The sequence below is a fragment of the Leptonychotes weddellii genome, chromosome 4 (genome assembly GCF_054177405.1).
Source record: "Leptonychotes weddellii isolate Sample4059 chromosome 4, ASM5417740v2, whole genome shotgun sequence".
NCBI lineage: Eukaryota > Metazoa > Chordata > Mammalia > Carnivora > Phocidae > Leptonychotes > Leptonychotes weddellii.
Window position 1 is genome coordinate 54,063,466 of NC_138372.1, and position 19,329 is coordinate 54,082,794.

General features: G+C 35.7%; 1 protein-coding gene across 1 annotated transcript in view; it reads right to left on the bottom strand.

Annotated features, from left to right (window-relative positions):
* Positions 1-19,329, bottom strand: part of NEGR1 (neuronal growth regulator 1) — a 797,662-nt gene that overhangs the window by 254,840 nt on the left and 523,493 nt on the right. The window contains exon 4 of the mRNA XM_031034781.2: positions 17,409-17,540. Coding sequence (XP_030890641.1) covers positions 17,409-17,540 — 132 coding nt within the window. The remainder of the gene's footprint in view (positions 1-17,408; positions 17,541-19,329) is intronic.

Sequence of the window (19,329 nt, forward strand, 5' to 3'; positions counted from 1 at the left end):
TTTTTTTTTTTTAAAGATTTTATTTATTTATTTGAGAGAGAGAATGAGATAGAGCGAGAGCATGAGAGGGGGGAGGGTCAGAGGGAGAAGCAGACTCCCTGCTGAGCAGGGAGCCCGATGCAGGACTCGATCCCAGGACTCCAGGATCATGACCTGAGCCGAAGGCAGTCGCTTAACCAACTGAGCCACCCAGGCGCCCAACACCCAGGTGTTCTTAACATTAGTGTTTTTAAATACGAACCTCATATTGTTTTCCTTTTGATAGGATAACTCATCATATTAATCATATTAATTATTGTAACTGATGCTTTCATTTGCTCTCTTCTGTGTGTAAGTTTAAATTTTTATGCTTCAATGATATCCCTTTCCATTTTACTATGTGGAAGAGATTTTCACTCACGTTTTCTGTATGTATTTTTTATTGGGGTTTACTTTTAGTCTTTAAAAGTATTACTTAGTTTCGGGGCGCCTGGGTGGCTCAGTTGGTTAAGCAACTGCCTTCAGCTCAGGTCATGATCCTGGAGTCCCGGGATCGAGTCCCTCATCGGGCTCCCTGCTCGGCAGGGAGTCTGCTTCTCCCTCTGACCCTCCTCCCTCTCATGCTCTCTGTCTTTCATTCTCTCTCTCTCAAATAAATAAATAAAATCTTTAAAAAAAAATAAAAATATTACTTACGTTTCTTAGATTAAATAATTAAATGTCACTCTCTCTGACAAATGACAGATGACATTTAACATGCTTTCTTGCCTCTCTATGAATCCTCTTGCCTCCCTAACCACTGTGCTCTCCATTCTTCCATTTCCCTCAACATCTCTGCCACTTCCTCTGTTTACAGAGTATGATCACAGTTTTCATACCTGACCTTTTTCATTTAAATCCTATATTTATATTACATAGATTTGAATGTCAAACTTTTTTGAAGGAATTTATGAAATATTGTTTATAGCATTGTGTGGAATTATTAGATCTCTACTTAGCTGGTTTCAAAGACAATTGTCAGAATTTTGATTCTATTGTGCTGTTAATGTTAGCCTAACAATTGTAAGCTACACAAACCTGTGGCGGGTATATTCACCTATGTAAACAATCACCCCTAAACAATATATTACTTTGTTTAGCTTATTTCTGAACTTTATATCAACAATCTCATGTTCTGTATCTTTTTCTATTTTTTCTTTAGTTTAGTACTGTATTTTTGGGATTCATCCAGACTGATTCATGTAGATATTATATATTTATTTGCATTTACATAAATAAGTCTATTATAGTGTTGATGAACAATTTAGTGTTGATGAGCATTTGGCTTGTTTTTAGTTTTGTTGCTATTAGAAAGAATGCCTCTATAAACATTCGGGTACATAGCCTCAGATTTACATGTATCCATATGCAGGGAATGTACCCCACATAGAAATTGCCAGGTCATAGAGTATGTACATGATCAACTTTAGTAGTGATATGAAATTGTTTTCCTAAGTTATTGTTCCAATTTATGTTTTCCTCAACAGCATGTGAGAGTTCTTTTTTATACTATATTCTCACAAAAACATACGTTAAAATTTATATTGTTGCTAATCTGTTCATGTGAAATGATGCGTGATTATGGTTTTAATTTATATTTACATCGTAACAAAAATGACATTGGACATCTTATTATATGTTTATGATCCACTAGACTTTCCTCTTCTGTGAAGTGCCTATCATGTATCTTTTCATATATTATAGGATTTCTTGATTTTTTTATATAAATGTTCTTCATATTTTCTACATATTTAATCCTTGTTGGCTTTATGTATTTCAATACCTCTCTCAGTTTGTGGCTTTCCACTTTGTTCTCTTTCATAAAAAAAATGTTAATTTTAATATGATATGAAATATGTCATTGTCTTTATAGTTTTCATTTTCCTGTTTAGGTTAATGAAAGTTTCCCTACCAAGGGTCAGATAGATAGTCTCCTACATTGTGTTTTAGAGGTTTTTAATGATTTGCCTTTCATAATTACATCCTCAATTTATCTGGAAGTGATTTTGTTTATGTTGTGAGGTAGAGTTTCATTTCCTTTTGTTTTTTATTCATGAAAGCTAATTGCTCCCAAGCCATTTATTTAAAGGTTTATTTTTCTCCCTACTGATCTGCAATATCTTCTCTTTCATTTATCAGAATTCTATATACTCGTGGATCTGTTAGAGGGCTCTCTGTTTTGTTTTAGTTTTATATTTGTCTATTGTTGTACTGTTTCATAATATCATGTATATATAACTATATACAGTATCATGTATATATAGTTTTATATATAACATATATAGTTATATAGTTATATTGTGATAGCTGATGGTGTATATCGCCCACCTGATTTGATTTTTTTCTTTAGAATTTTTTTATGTTATCAATGTCAATTTTATAGTTAACTTACGAAGTTTCATGAAAACCTGAGCTTGATTTTTATTCAAATTCTAATGAATCTGTGTTTTGTTTTGAGGGTAATGACATCTTTAAAACATCTCTGAGTATGTTATGCCTCTCCATTTAAGTAGGTCCTCTTTAATGTATTTAAGTAATTTTTATGTATATTTTGTTAAGTTTGTCCTCAATACATTTATATTTTGTTGATATTCTAAGTATTATTGTTTTTCCTAATTGGATTTACTCTTTTTGCTGGGTTACAGCAATACAATTTAATTTGGTATATTGATTTTATATCTACTCATCGTGATAAACTCTTATTTATTCTATTATCTATACGTCCTTCTGGATTTGGCATATAGGTGATGACATCATCTTGGAATAATGCCATTTTTAATTCTTCTTGTCAAATACTTTTACTGCTAATTTTTTCTTGGTCTTATTGTCCCAGGCTGGCTAGGAAAAGTAATGAAAGGGGTCATCCTTGTCTTAGCTGATTTTAAAGGAAATATATTTACATTTCATCTATGTGTATGATAACTTGCTGTCGTTTTTCATAGGTGCCCTTTGTCAGCTAAATATATCTCTGGTTTGCTAAGATATTTCATACAGAAATGTTTGATCAATTTGGATAACTTCATATTCTTTCATAATATTTTAAAGCTCTTTTCATTTCTTTAAGTATATTAACATGTTATTATTCTATTTGGGATATTTCCAATATTTGTATTATCTAACTTTGTAGTTTGTTGTTTTTCTGTTAGTGGCTTCCTCTCCCTTTTGTGCACTGGATTTTTGATTGAGATTTAATGTTTCTTGAATATCACTTATAAAAATTTTTGAGGCCTGTATTTAAACTGTTTTCTACAGAGAATATTGTTTTTTCTTCTGTTAGCTTCTAAGGGGCCAGTCACCCTAGATCTATATTACACTAACTTTTCTACTTAGCATTTCTTACATACAGGTAGTATGAATCTAGCCCCAAATCTACATGAGAGAACCTTATAGGAATTCTCAGAAATAATTTTCTTTCCTACAATTGTCTTCCCTTGCCTCATCGCCCTGTTTCAAGATGGGGACAGGAATAGCAGGATAACTCTTTGTTTGTGGGTCACCCTTTTATTGCCCCCCCTTTATGACACAGAGTGTCACTAATGTGAGTTCCCATACCAAATGGGGGCCTAGTTTTTGTATCCAGAATCCTAGGATTGTCAAGTGAAAACCAGATTCCACACCTTCAGAGAGTAGCTGGTCAGGGCTACCTTGCCCCACAGAATAGCAGTTTTGGGCATTTTTAGACTTCTAATTTGTGTTTCTTATATTGCTATAAGCTTAGCCATGCTGTAAAGGACATATTTTCACATTCTATCTAGCTTCTAGCAATTTTAGGGGTTTAATGCTAGGAGGGGTTTTTCTTTTCTTTTTTTTTTTTAAAGATCTTATTTATTTGACAGAGAGAGCACAAGCAGAAGGAGAGAGAGGGAGAAGCAGGCTCCCTGCTGAGCAAGGAGCCTGATGTGGGACTCGATCCCAGGACCCTGGGATCATGACCCGGGCCGAAGGCAGCCGCTTAACTGACTGAGCCACCCAGGCGTCCCTAGGAGGGGTTTTTCTACACATCTGGCGTGGCTGATGGTAGGAAATAACGTCACCAGCTTTCTTTGCATCACAGTTGGTCATCTTTATAATGCACCTTATTGTTTTTCCTCTTGTCTCTTCATCTCAGCCTCTTCTCTCTTTATAATTTTGTGATACCATTTTTGTGGAGGAAATGTCTTCTTGTTTCATGTTAAATATGTTAAAAACATATTCTAACATTTTCTCCCTTTTGCTGTGGCCAATCATTTAAATAGTATATTCATCTTCAAGTTTTATTTTTAAATGTGCTTTTTTTTTCTTGCTCTAGTGCATATTTGAGAATTTGCTTAGCTCCCCACCCCACCCCCAACTGCGGATCTCTTAATGTGCAAAGTTCTGATTTGATTTGAACTGATGCTTCCTAGCAGACAGGTCATAGTTTAAGTGCTCCACTGGTTCGTTGTCTTCCTGATTTCTGCTTGGATGCATTTCCTAGGCCAAAGTGCAGAGCATGCCTCTGGTCACAGCTATCCTCCTCCTTCCTGTGTCTAGCAGGATGAACCAAATATAATTTGCAAGATCTACTTTAGTTCCTCCTCTACCTCTAGTCCCTGATACTATAGTACTTGGAGCCAGTGAAACATGGTCTGGTTCTAGTACTCTTCTCATTTTTTTTTCTGTCCTACATATAAACTTTTAAATTGTAAAAACATACCCATTGAAATGCAATGGACCAGTGGCTAAAGGAGGGTAGGATGAAAATAAGGGACTAATACTCTGACTGCCTTCAAATTTGCAGCCATATACAGAGGGGAGATTGTCCATTTCTGCCTTTGTAGATTCTGGAAGTTTCTGAGCCAAGAAGTAGAAACTGAGAGAGAGAAAATTCTGTTTTCTTTCAGGCAGGCAAGGCTGTTTCTTCTTTGAAACTAAGCTAGGTACATCATTGTGGTTTTGTTTTGTTCGTTTGTTTGCTTGCTTGCTTTTTCCTAACTCTCTGAGTTTTTTATTTGTTGAAATTCCTTCTGAAGATTGGCTTTGGGTCTGTTTTAGGTTTCGGAGGCGTTGCAGCAATTGTTTTTTTCTTTGTCTTCAAGTCATATTTTTTCAGGAAAGTTCATGTCAGAGGTTGATGGCCGTATGCTATTTTAATTCTAACTGTATTTTTTGAGCAAAGTGATATGAAGCCTTAAAGGCATGATATTCATAGATTATTTTTTCTCACCATGACTGACAAAATTTGCAAATATAAATTCAGTTGGCTATGCTTCACCTTGGAAGAAAGAGAGATCCATTATCTCCTTACTCTTCTCAGGGAGCTTTTAATCATTGCTTCTGGGCTAGATTTTTTTTAAAGAAAGATATAATTCAAAACGTCCTACTCTATACAGAGAATTTGAGCCTATAGACTTGAATGTATTAGGAGAGGCTAAAGTCTAGTAACAAACGGACCGAAACTTGCAGTGAGTCAACAAAAAAAGTTTAATTCTCACTCATCTAATAGTCCATAATGTTTCAGATCAGTGAAAGATTAAGAGTGAAATAAGCGAGGGCGCCTGGGTGGCTCAGTTGGTTAAGCGACTGCCTTCGGCTCAGGTCATGATCCTGGAGTCCCGGGATCGAGTCCCACATCGGGCTCCCTGCTCAGCGGGGGGTCTGCTTCTCCCTTTGATCCTCTTCCCTCTCATGCTCTCTGTGTCTCATTCTCTCTCAAATAAATAAATAAAATCTTAAAAAAAAAAAAAAGAGTGAAATAAGCGAAGTGGGTAGGGTAGCCGTCTGCATACAATCAATCGGGGGCTCGATATAATGGTAGCTTTGTTCTCTTCAACAGGAATCTGTCAAGGTCACCCTGAGGGTTACTATCCCTGTTAGCCAGAAAGTGGAACAAGCAAGGAAGAATGCATGGGAAGTTGTTATAAACCAAGCCTGCAAGGGGCCCAGGGCACATCTGCTCATATTTCGCTCACTGGAAGGCAGTCACAGTGCCAGAACTAACCCCTATGCAGGCTAGACACTGTAGGGCAAGCAGCGGATGCAGGAAGGATATAAAAACAGATTTTGATAAATAGCTTGAAATTTCTATCACATGGGCAATCTAGAAAATTTTATCAGGACAATGGACTCTTGGAGTTACATAACTTGCCTCCAAAAAAATTCATAAATCATCAGATTCATCTATTTCCTGTGGGGCTGTGCAGAACAGCTCATGAGAGGCTTTAGCAAAGATTGCATCTGCACGTGAATTGCCTTGAGCCTCAGAGAGCTTTTGATATCCACAAAGAACAATAGAAGGGTTTGCAAAACCAGTATGTTCACAAGTATGAAACAGCATTAACAAGCAGAACATTTGTGAACTTCACCTAATTACTGATACACCCCCTCCGCCCTATCATGGAAATGTACACTAGCTGGTTGCACTAAATGCGGAAACATTCTCAGTATCTGTTCTAGGCTACAGAATGCTGATTTGTTTAGACTAGGAAGAAAGTATGATTTATTACAAAAAAGAATTAATACGCATTAAGCTTATATGTTTCATTATGTTATATAAAAACTTAGAAATTTTACCCAAATTCTTAACTCTTAACTCTGAGACACTGAGAACTGGGCATAAGATATTAATTGCCACCAAACCACTTTTAACTTTTTGCTAAACTGAATGAACTATGATCTTACGGCTATAAGAGCAGGGCAGTAAATTTTAAACATGAAACGACAGAGTGTACTAAATAAAGCTTTATCTGCATTCATTTTATCTATGAAAACCATAGCTGTTTCATGTCCCCAGCATGGTGGTGGGCTTCCCCTACCCCCCCTTACTTTTGGTTTTGTTTTTATTTGCTTGTTTTTTGCACTGCCGTTAACCTTACTGTGTAGCAGCAAGAAGACAGCCTACATGACACTGAGCCTTCATTACACTCACTATTAAACAAAAGCTCTCATTTCAGACAATATGTGAACAAACTTATTTTGAGTGCAGCATCATTCCTCAGGATTATTTATTGTGATTGTTTTATCTATTCACCGAGAATCCTAATTTTCTCAGTTCTTCACTTGATTTCAGTGTCAGCCATTCTGACAGCTAACACCTGTGCCTATTCTGGTTATTCAAATCTTTCCCTCATTGCACACAGCAATCCTGTCTCCTTACCCTTCAGAGTATACTATCTTTCGGAAAGTCTCTGGGGTTTACACAGTTTACTGAAAATAATTAAATTCCATTTTGATTTACATGAAGTCAGGAGGGTATAATGAAATAACCTCAGACCTAGAATCAGGATTTCAGGATTCCTTTCTGAGTACTTCTGTAAACTCTATGATCTAATTTCCACAGCTGTCTGAACCCACATGCATAGATCCATAGGATGAGGGAACCAGGGTAATTTTACAGTTATTATCACCTACAGAATTCCATGTGTCTATTCATTCATTCATTCATTCATTCAAACAGACATTTACTACCAGACACTGTGCTGAGTATTGGGAGTAATAACGTACACTAAAACTTTTCATATATTAACTGGGGTAATACTTATACCCCTCCACTTTTTTTTTTAAAGAATTTATTTATTTATTTATTTGACAGAGAAAGAGAGGGAGAGAGCAAGAGCGAGAGAGCACAAGCAGGGGGAGCAGCAGAGGGAGAGGGAGAAGCAGGCTCCCCGCCGAGCAGGGAGCCTGATGGGGGGCTCGATCCCAGGGCCCTGGGATCATGACCTGAGCCCAGGGCAGACGCTTAACCGCTGAGCCACCCAGGTCTCCCCCACCCCCCACTTAATAGTTGAAGATACTGACATACACAAAGCTTAATAATTTGACCAAGCTCACATAGTAGCAATAAGTGGCAGAGCTAGAATTCAAAGCCAGGGTGACCAGCCCCAGAGCCTGCCCTTCTAACCACTGTGCTATACTACCTGAACCACAAAGGTGAGTAAGAGGAGTGTCCCTCCTGAAAGTGCTGACAGGCCACAGAGGCCACAGAGTGAGGTACATATGTAGACATATAGGGTGACGTGACCAATGCTACACACAAATATTTCCAGTACAGAAAGTTGTTTGTCTTGTGCTATCCACTTTATTGTTTTATATATAACACTTAATCCTCAGAACAAATCTTTAAGGTAAGTGTAATTATCTCATTTTTTATGTAAGGAAACTGCCCCAGAGAGGTTAACTAATTTTCCCAATACTCCAAAGTGACTGAGCGGGGATTAGAAATCATGTTTAATTCCAAATCCTATTTCCGTTAGCCTTTATCACACTCCGTTGCATAAAGAATCCTTATTTTGAAATTCTCTGAAGTTTATTTCTCCATTGTTGTACTGATTCCTTACACAAAATTAAAATTTTAGAGTAAAAGAAAAACAAGTTTGCCTGAATTTGACAACAGCGCATGAGAGAACAACGTCTCAAAGTTCATACCTTCTCAAAGAATTCACAAAGTAAAATGATGAGATTCTCTAGAATATTTGACACTGAAGCCAAATGGTTGCTTTTAGCCTTTGTTTCCTGCCTGCTGGGAATTGAATCCATGCAGTCCCTACAATCTGGATACTTGGATTAAAGAAACATATCAGAATTTTGGAATTAGGGGATGTCATAGAGATATGATTCCCTCATTTTACAAATAGGGGGATCAACAGGTAGAAGTTTAAATTCTCCATCCAAACTTATATGATCAGTTAAGTAACTGAGTTAAAAAACAGAATTCGTATCTTCTGCCTTTCTGTCTCACACTCATTTTGTTAATCTCCAAACATAAATGTAAATAAAAAAAAAGTTTTTACACACTTGCTTTTAGGTAAATATAATATAGAGTGAAAAACTGAGTATGGGGAGTGGTTATTCAGGAATCTATGTATTTAAAATGTTTCCAAGATGATTAAATACGATTCATTGCTGATTTCTATTATATACATGAGAAGTCCTTTCAAAAACTGGTTTATTATGATTATATATATGGGTAGAAATAATGGGAAAGAGAGGGGAGGAAACCAAAAAATAAAAATAAAGATAATGAGAAAGAGTAGTAATGTGTGAATGATGGTGAGAAAGCAAGTGAGAAAGAACATGAAAAGGAAGAAAAGGAATGAGTGGAGGCATGTGGCAGAACATGCTCCCTCCAGTGTGCAAAGCAAGTTTCCCCATGATTTGGTTCCTTTAGTTCCAAATTTGTCTCCCACGACTCTACTACTTTTTTCTTTTTAAGATTTATTTATTTATTTATGTATTTATTTGAGAGAGAGAGAGAGTGCGCATGAGCATGGCGGAGAGGGAGAGAGAAACTCAAGCAGACTCTATGCTGAGTGCAGAGCCTGAACACCCTGAAATCATGACCTGAGTCAAAATCAAGAGTCGAGGCTTAACCAACTGAGCCACTGAGATGCCCCTATATTCCCTTTATTTATACTATTTCTACCATATTAATCACTCCCCTTTCACTCCCTTCACATACACATACATATACACAAAATACAAATATGTTCAACAACAGACTTAAAAATACTTGACAGTTCCTGCAAAGTTTAATCTTAATGAGAGGGAAAAGACCCCAAAACCTTAATGAGTATGTCAGAGAAGTACACATGTAAGTGTGTATATATATTTGTCCCTTTCCTGATTGTCACCACTTTTCATCACTTTGGCATGAAATCATTTTCAACCCAGAGCATTTCCATCCTGTTAGAAATTGCTCTCTTACTCCTAGTTGATAATCAAACTCTATTATACCTATATATATATATATATATAAGTATATTTTTTGAACTGATAAATGCCAACTTAGAAATAGCTGTAAACAAAATAAAATAAACAGACTCGTCTAGCAAAAAGTTTTGCTTGGGTATTAAAGCAAGGATATTGTTCCATCTTTCACTTTCAGAAAAAAAAGAGGAATAATAAAAATATGCACAGTTGCTTACTGCAGATGCACTTTGATTTTCCATGAACAAAAGGGTAAAAGATCAGTCATAGACCCTTAATACTAAAACTCTCAATACTAAGATAAAAGTATGGGAGAATACATTTAAGTTAAATTGGGAAGCACACTCATTAAGTAAAAATAGCCTCATTAAGTAAAAATAGTCTTGGCACACTAGTCATTAATTGAAGTGTATGTCTAAGATTTAAAACAAAGGACCAATTATGCCTCCTTCAATAGAAGAAATCATGTATTCCTTAACTGCATGTTTAATAACATAGTTTTACTTCAACTGAGGAATTATATAAGCCATAGAATTAAATCTGAACTTTTTACGCCATGGAAGTCCCAAAGTGAAAAGAACAGGTTTAATTCTTAGATCTTTATGTTGTTCTATTGAGGAGAAAAGTTTTATTTAAAAATATGTTTTCTGAAAAAAAATATGTTTTCTGGGTGATTATCCATATGTTTCTCATATTCAATGCTCAATACCTGTAGGGATTTTTCCTTCAGATTTCTTCGTTCCTCATATCTCTGTTAGCTAGAGTTGTTATTTAAAGTCTTTGTTTTGCCTTTGCCATGACAAAACAGGAATCATCCAAGTACACTCAGTAGATGTAGGAAATAAAAATATTTAAATATATTTCTTAATATTTAAATGTATCTCTGAATACCTCCATCATCTCATAGCTATTCTTTGATTGTGAAGCTGGATCTATATCTGCCTATGAAAATTCATCCACTCTTATCTAATCTTCCCTCTTAGGTACCCACCCTCCTTCATATTCCCTTTTCTGGTCTCTGCCAGCTCACTGCAGCCACCAGACCAAGCAGTGTCTTGTGCCTGACTCCTACAGGACTAAGCAAAAACTGCTGTTTCTGTGTGAGACTTCCCTTTCCTTGATTTTCTTTAAAAAAAAAAAAAAATCTGTCCAATTCCATTTTATCCTCAGATTTCATCAGGATCAGGCCTCTTAGAAGCCTTCCATGATACCCCAAGGCTGTATCTTGTGCCTTTCTGATAGCCTTGTGTAGTACTTAATGATGGTTTATCAAAGCACTTACCACACTATAACTATGTGTCTCTCTTATCTTTCTCCTTTCCTTCAAGACCAATATCCCAGGCCCTAAAATCTTGATAATGTCATGGTAAGCAATAAGTAAATAGGTAAATAAATACATCTATCAATGCAGATTTACTGAAGTGCTTCATTATTACTCTAGAAATGGCATATGAATTAGTACTTTATTTAACGGACAACAATATGCATTTTTTTATGCTCTGCCTTGTTTCAGATAAATGTTAACTAGCTTATAATAAAACATAAAGTACGGGACAGTAGCCTAAATCATAAGCAAATGTGAAAGATGAGGTAAATGTAAAGTAAAGGTAGAGGCATAAAATGGAGACAGAAATAAAAGCTAACGTGGTAATTATGAATTCAAATAATACTCATTTTTCTTCTGGTTCCACAATAGTATCTTACCCATTCCAACTCTGAATGCTGGGATTTTCTCTTTATTTGAGGTGATATGTACTTGTCTGTCATCTGCAATTTCTTACAGTCTTAAGTCTGAGATGTCTGCCTAACTTCCAAGGTTTTGGAGATAACTTATGAATAGACTAAAAAAACTGGTCATTTCCCTAGAAAGCTTCCTCCTCCTCCTCCCTCTCCCCAGTGGCCCCTCATTTCAAGCTTTGATACAATTGTACTAAGTTACACTAATTGGTACATTCTTTCTCACATGTTTGGAGCTAGTTATATTGGAAGATAAAGTGCACATTTGCATAAATGAATATGTATAAGATGCAAAATAATGCACAAATATGTGCCTATGATTTATTGGATGAAAACTTAGTTCACAGTACACCCAAAAATATCTTTACTGTTTGACCATAGGAAGAAAATTCAATTCTATTTTACTAGAAATTGTGTGTGCAAAACAATTTCTGATACCAAATAAAATAATCAATATAAAATCTGACTGTCACGAGTGAAAATCGAAATAATGTCTAGATCTCTTTTACCTTAATCTAGTTGACTCTATTTTTTTCTGGTTAATTATCCTTCTTTTGTTCATGTCTGTTTTGTTCTTGAAAATAAGGGAAGTTATTAAATGTTTTAATCTCCTTGAACCTCAATTTTCTTATCTGCAAAAAAATGAAATTAGTCTTTCCTCTATTTGGGTGAAAGCACTATATAAATGTCAGGTTATCTTTATTAAATCCACCTGAAAAATTTGGTTAAAAAATTGTATTGGAAGTAAATCACTCAACATACTATTTACTTATTGTCCTGGAAGAAAAAATGGAATCGTGGAGCAAACATAGTATTTTTTTTCTTCTGTCTAGTAGAATGGTTCACTAGGAGAACACCAATCTTTTTAATAATTCGCTCAATCAACGACTATTTTGGGGGGTGCCTCCTATGGACCGGGTGATGTACTATGTGATAAGAACACATCATTGTAAAAGGAAAGGAAAATCCCTTACTGCATAGAGCTTACATTCTAGAGTAAATATATCCAGAGAGAGAGAGAGAGAGAGAGAGATTTTTTCAACTGCCTACAATGAGCCAGACACCATATATGTACATCATTTCATTTAATCCTTACCCAAACCTTGATAATTATGTATTATTGCCCTAAATTACAGAATTGAAAATTGAGACTCATAGTGGTAAAGTGGTTTCCCAAGGTCTGAAAACCCATTAAATTATACAACAGGCTTTCAAATAAGTAATATCTAACCATAAGGCCCACTATTATCCAGAGTTACTACTAACTGAAAGAATACACATAAATAGTATGTAGAACAAACAGCCTGTCACAAGATCAGAGAACCCACCCCTTCTCCTGACACATTCATTTTGAAGGGCTAGGTCTTACAGGCTTTCCTGATTTCTAATACCTGGGATCCTGCTTCCCTACAGAGATCTACATTATTTTATTAGTCTTTGATACTTTCTAAATTTTCCAGATTCTAGCTTTGGCTTCCAATGGGTCAACACTGCTGATTTTCTAGACTCTGGTCTCTTGTTTCCAAACCAGATTTTCACAGGTTTCTGTCTTTCCCAATTCAGTTGAACCTATTAGCTTTCTGGAACTCATTCATTCTTCCATTTTTAGTTAACAATTAAAATTATGGGACTAGAATCTTCTAGGCTGCTTCTACGAATGGAATCCAGATGCAATTAAAACAGAGAGTCTGTTCAACTCTAATCCACTAGCTCCCTCTGGCTTAGCTATTCAACTAGTTAAAAATTTGTTCTTTCTTGTTTTGTGTATGTATGCATTTTAATCTCTCAAGATCGGGTTATGATAAAGTTCACAACTCCTTTTTATTGTTTTTGTTTGTTTTCAATTTGACAAGAAAATTGTACATATACTTACATGTATATGTATGTAGATGTGTATATATATATGTTTACATAAATATAAATACAAATATACATTTATATGTATTATATGTATATATAATACAAATATAAATTTATATGTATATATAAAAGAATAAAAGAAAATATACAAAAGAGAAGGAGAATAATCACCTATAAAATCTCCCTACTCAGAAACAAGCTTTGCATAGAATCTTACTATCCTATAAACTTCTTCCTATCTATAGTAAGACTTTCTGTAAATAACTCAAAATTTGCTGATTTATTCAATCAAACAACTCGCCCAACCTATATAAAATAAGTCAATTATATTAATCATTCCACTAAATTGCTGTTTAATTAAATTGAATAGAAATCCACATCAAAGTGCTATAGGTAAAAAGTATGTAGCAAATAGGTTATTTATTGTATGCATGTGGTTTATATATATGTGTGTGTGTGTGTGTATATATATATATATATGATATGTCAGACATTTTATATAAATAGTAAAATATTAAACATTTCTAACTTGAAGGGAACCTAAATCTCTTTCTCAAATTAACTTACCACATAACCGAATCTACCAGAGCTTATGAAAATTTATTACATTTCATCTTGAACCCCATTTGGGAAAAGGGACAAAGTTTCTCTTCAAATTATAACTCACAAAGCTACTGCAATTCTATATGCACATCATATTGATTAATAACAGTGAAAAGAAGCTCTGCCTTCAACTTGGCACGATTCTGTCTTCAGGGAATCATCACGTTATCAGATGTGCAGTTCCATGCTGGTAACATAGACCACTGTGCTCAATTTTGGGATTTGACAAACTGAAGTTTATTCAGTAGGCTTTGGCTAATTTCCTTTGGGAAATCAGTTCAGTAAAATCCATAGATAGGGCTCGATTTTTTATTTTTAAAGGGACAAATTCACAAAATTAACACTTTCCAAACCTCTTCACAACCAGGAACATATATAGGCATACACTTATACACTTACATGGCTTAAAAATCACTGTTATCTGTGTGACATAACCATTCCAAACTAAGGCAAAATTTAGGTCTTGACCAGAAGTCTGAACAGAACTCATCACTTACATAAAATATTGATTCCACAGGTGTAAATTTAATTAGCCAATCAGTATTAAACACAATTCTTCATGGCACATTTAGGGAAAGGTGAGCTATTAGAGGTATAATTTGGGAAAGAGCAGAAGACAAAACTGTTTAAAATCATTAAAAAGTCCTGTTGGGTTCACTTTTTAAAAAGATGTGAGCTATGTTAATATAATGTTAGCACCAATATTTCCATTTATGACTGTACTTTATCTAACTGAAATTAATTCTTAAAAAAGATAGTCTGTAGTTATAATTTATTTTTTAAGATTTATTTATTTATTTTAGAGAGAGAAAGAGAGAGAGAGAGAGTGTGGAGGGGGAGGGGCAGAGGGAAAGGAAGAGAAAGAATCCCAAGTAGACTCCCTGCTGTGCTTGGAGCCCACCCTGAGATCATGACCTGTGTGGAAATCAAGAGTCTTACGGTCAACCAACTAAGCCACCCAGGCACCCCTGTAGCTATAATTTAAAAAGCACCTCCTTAACTTTTTTTTTTTTTTAACTTTTCTTCTTTTCCTACCTGTTTTCCTTCTTTAATTAAAGTCGATTAACAAAGTCTTCTTTCTTACCTCTTCTTAGGTTTTTGGCACCCTACAAAGGCCACTGAAGCATCCCTTTCAGCTAATGGAATATCTCTAGGCTCTGCTTCAAACTTTCGTGCTCCTGTCCTGTGTTGAGAGATAATTCGCCATAAGTTTCTCCTGTTTCTGCACATCTCGGAAGCAGAGACACTGAACACTTGCTTTTGTTCCTATCTTTTTGAGAATGTTTGTAGAGTGAACATTCTTGAAAGACAGAAGTAGTTTTCCCCACGGAGCAAACAGCAGGTTTGTTTACAGTCCAGTATAATAAAGGTAAGTTCTCCCTCTGCAGCAAAGGGCAGGTTTGCTTCCTGCCATTATAAAAAAAAAATTGAATTTCCTAAGCTCAGGGAGCTTCAGCTATGACATAAACCCACTGTGTGTATAGGTTTCACCTAGCCCTCATCATATCACCCTGTAGTAACTGGAGCTTGGGGACCTGATGCAAAAAATATGACGATACTCTGGCTACTGCTATCACTGTAAGTAACAAACGGCCCTTTGTCTCTGTTTTCTGTCAGCATCCATGAAACTGTGGCAGATCTTTCGCAGTTCTTGACATTTTGTTTCCCCAGTTTCTGTCCTTCTGCTTTATAAGTAGATTCTCTTCTCCACCCAGATCCTTTAGATGTTGACTCATTTGGTTGGTATATTTTTCTTTTCAGTTTCTCTCACATGTCTGCCTCCTTAGTTGACTTTTCTGTCTCAGGTTCCCATTTTTCCAGGGAAAAAAAGAGGATCTGATTAAATGATAAGTGACAAGGAATTAAAGACAGAAGGATAAAAAGGATGAAAGAGAAAGTGTGAATACAAAGGAAAGTATGGCTTATACATGGAGCATGGACCCAAACCCATACAACAGCTGGGTTTTTGATTCTATCCCTATTAGAGACATTGTTTTAGAGACTTTTGGGGCTGGGGGCTGGAGGGGCTGCATTACTGGGGGGGGGTGCCTTGCTTATCTGAGAGTTTGACTCTACCTTTTCATTTCTTAGTGTTTACTGCTAAAAATATTACTTCTTTACATCTTTTTCCAACCCTCCAACAATAAAATCAGTAGACTCCTATTCAGATAAATACAGTTAGTGATAAAATAATCAGGAATTTTTACTTGCTTATTATCTCTTATTTCAGCGAGTTCCAGAGGGATGAGCAGTAGTAGCCCCCTGCAACATGAGTCCCGAGAATCAGTAGAAACTTATTATAGATGTAGATTTCCAGGTCATATACCCCATAAATTCTGATTTAGTAGAGTTGATTTCCATTTTTGGTGAGCCTCTTGGGTGAATCTGCTAAAGTTTGTCTACAGAATATGAGAAACTCTGCCCCAGAAACTGCCTCTTGATCCAGTAATATGCACATTTGTTCAGTCTCAAAGAGATAGTTCAACCCCAAATATATAGATTAGTCACAAATGTTAGTTGATGGCAATGATTTGCCCTGGCAGACACTCCATTGCCAGGTGTGTTTTCATAGTTACTTTTTCGCCCATGAAATTGACAGATTCATATTAATATGGAAAAAAAACTACTTAGTTTAAGCATTTTGGAATATATTTGGAACGATTCCTTCTCCTTATGATATGTATATTACTAGCAATGGCCATATACAGAAAGGTATATAAGTGGAATGAAAAAAAATTGGAAGCTGTAGCTTATAAACACCTTTAGTAAAATACTGTTATCCTAAAAGTATCTTATTTGAGTAAGTTAAACAATGTGAAAACTTTTGAAAGACTAATAAGGGGGTGTTTTTGAAGAGTACAGACTATTTCAGTCATTGCTATTGGGGTCATAAGATATAAAATAGGATGTTAGTGAAAAACATATTAGTGTTTGAAATGCATGTAGAGAGGGTGTAACTTAATGGCATTCGTAGTTCTGCAGGTATCTCTTATTATTCTAACTCCCTAATAATGATGCTCATGGGAAAATTCTTGATTCATTTTCTCAATATTTTTCAAACCAAATAGAATTAAATAACCCAAGTAATAGAAATATCACCACAACAGCTCTTCTCCTTGAGTACAGACCAGCATATTTAATTTCCATCGAGTTTGATTGGGAGTTTCACACTTAAATTTAATCAGAACATACTCCAGGTGAAACTCATGAGAACAAAGAAAATGCCATGTGTCTACAGTACTCTAGAGACAGAGATACCGTAGTTTAGAATTCCAGGGACTACAACACTATTGGAAACGTTTTCATCTGCACATCAAACTGAATTATTGTGGCATTACCTGGGAAAACTAATGTTACAAAAAACAATTTGATCGATATTCTAACATGAACACACTTTCACTATCAATAGGTGGTCTTTATCAATAAGAGCACCTCTTAAAAAAAAGCAACATAAATTCACACAGTGTATTTCAGATATTTATCTTTTCACTAAAGTTATGTTGACAAAAGATTACAGGACTTACAGTTTACGACAACTTTTACTTTTTTCACGTCTGGGAATGACACATCATTTTCCGCACTGCATTCATATTCTCCAGCCTGGTCCCTTGTAATTCCATAAATGTCTAAATATTGTCCATTTTCAAATGGTTTTGCTACAAGAAAAAAAGTATAGCATGTTTAATTGTAGCCGCCTGAGGCTTCATTCAAATAAAATAACAATCTCATGTCTTCCTATTAGATACTGCTGACAAAACAATCCCAAATGAAACTGGGGAATTGTTAAACCCTTTTTTCTCCTATGTTCAGAGGAAAAGTCAGAGAAAAAAGCAGAAACTGAACAAGGGATACTATAACAACTGTTTCCCCTGAACAGGATATACATGTGTTCTTTTTAATTGATTGCAGTCTCCTAACCTTGTCACACATCAAATAGAGCTCTACACATTTCTGTAATTGAGTTCAACAACCTTCTAGCAGTGTAGATGAAATTTACTAATATGGCTTGGTACATATTGACTTTTATACAGTGTAAGCTAGCAAGCTGACACTTAACCTAACTAAATGTTGCTTTTCTTTTGGGAAAATTTCATACTCATTCTCAAGGTTTCAAGCCAGATGGCTTGATAAGAGTATAGAGATACATTAAACCATTGCTGCATTTCAGTTTCCAAAATTATTAATTTTTTAAGGGAGGCACACTGTATATACTATATATAATCGATCCAATAAACTTCAGGAAAAAATATGGTTCTCAAACTAAGAGTTAAGTGGTGGTAAAAACTAAATTATCTTTATTTTTTAATATCCCAGGGAAAATATTCTTATTTGACTAAAAATAGCATTAGAGTAAAAATATAAGGACATAATCAAAGATGAAAAAAACAATTGCAAATGAATGAAATTTGAAAAAAAGTACTCCTTTCTGAAATAATAGAATTCTGATTTATTTGAAAGCAGAGACTCAGGCAGGAGGGATCCTGATTATCAGATGCGGTGGAGGAAGAATGAGTAATTTCTGGGGCTGGGGGGGCGACTCTTACACAAGTCTTGAAAAATCACATTTCAATGCATACCAAAGAGAACTGGAAAATGATACAATGATTCCATTAAATGGTCTGTTTTCAAAAGTCAACCTTATTTCTGTTTTTAGTCTAGTCTCTTGCCACACTCCATAATGCTGTAGAAGTTAGAAAACTAGTAAGAAGATTCAATTTTAGGGGTGCCTGGGTGGCTCAGTCATTAAGCGTCTGCCTTCAGCTCAGGTCATGATCCCAGGGTCCTGGGATCGAGCCCCGCATCGGGCTCCCTGCTCGGCGGGAAGCCTGCTTTTCCCTCTCCCACTCCCCCTGCTTGTGTTCCCTCTCTCGCTGTGTCTCTCTCTGTCAAATAAATAAATAAAAGCTTAAAAAAAAAAAGTTTCAATTTTATATGAATAAAGCAAAATGGAATTTAGTTATGGTGCTCCAAATCCAAAATCTATGTCAATTAACAAAAAAATGTTTTACCTGTGGGCTCCCTTGTCTGGGCCAGTATCAGTCACTACACTGTTTGCCCTCAGATAGCTATGACTGTGTTAATTGAAACCTGGAGTGCTTAGAATATATTTGATTACATCATTTCTCCATTTTATCTGGCTGCTCCTAAATTGTAGATAGGGAAGAGTTACACTTCTAAAATGATACTTGGCTGATATGCTATTTCAGTTACACAGAGGTGAGCTTACAAAAGCCGCAACTGCCCTCAAATCCATATTCTTTTTTTTTTTTAAAGATTTTATTTATTTATTTGACAGAGAGAGAGACAGCGAGAGAGGGAACACAAGCAGAGGAGGAGTGGGAGAGGGAGAAGCAGGCTTCCCATTGAGCAGGGAGCCTGATGCAGCGCTCGATCCCAGGACCCTGGGATCATGACCTGAGCCGAAGGCAGATGCTTAATGACTGA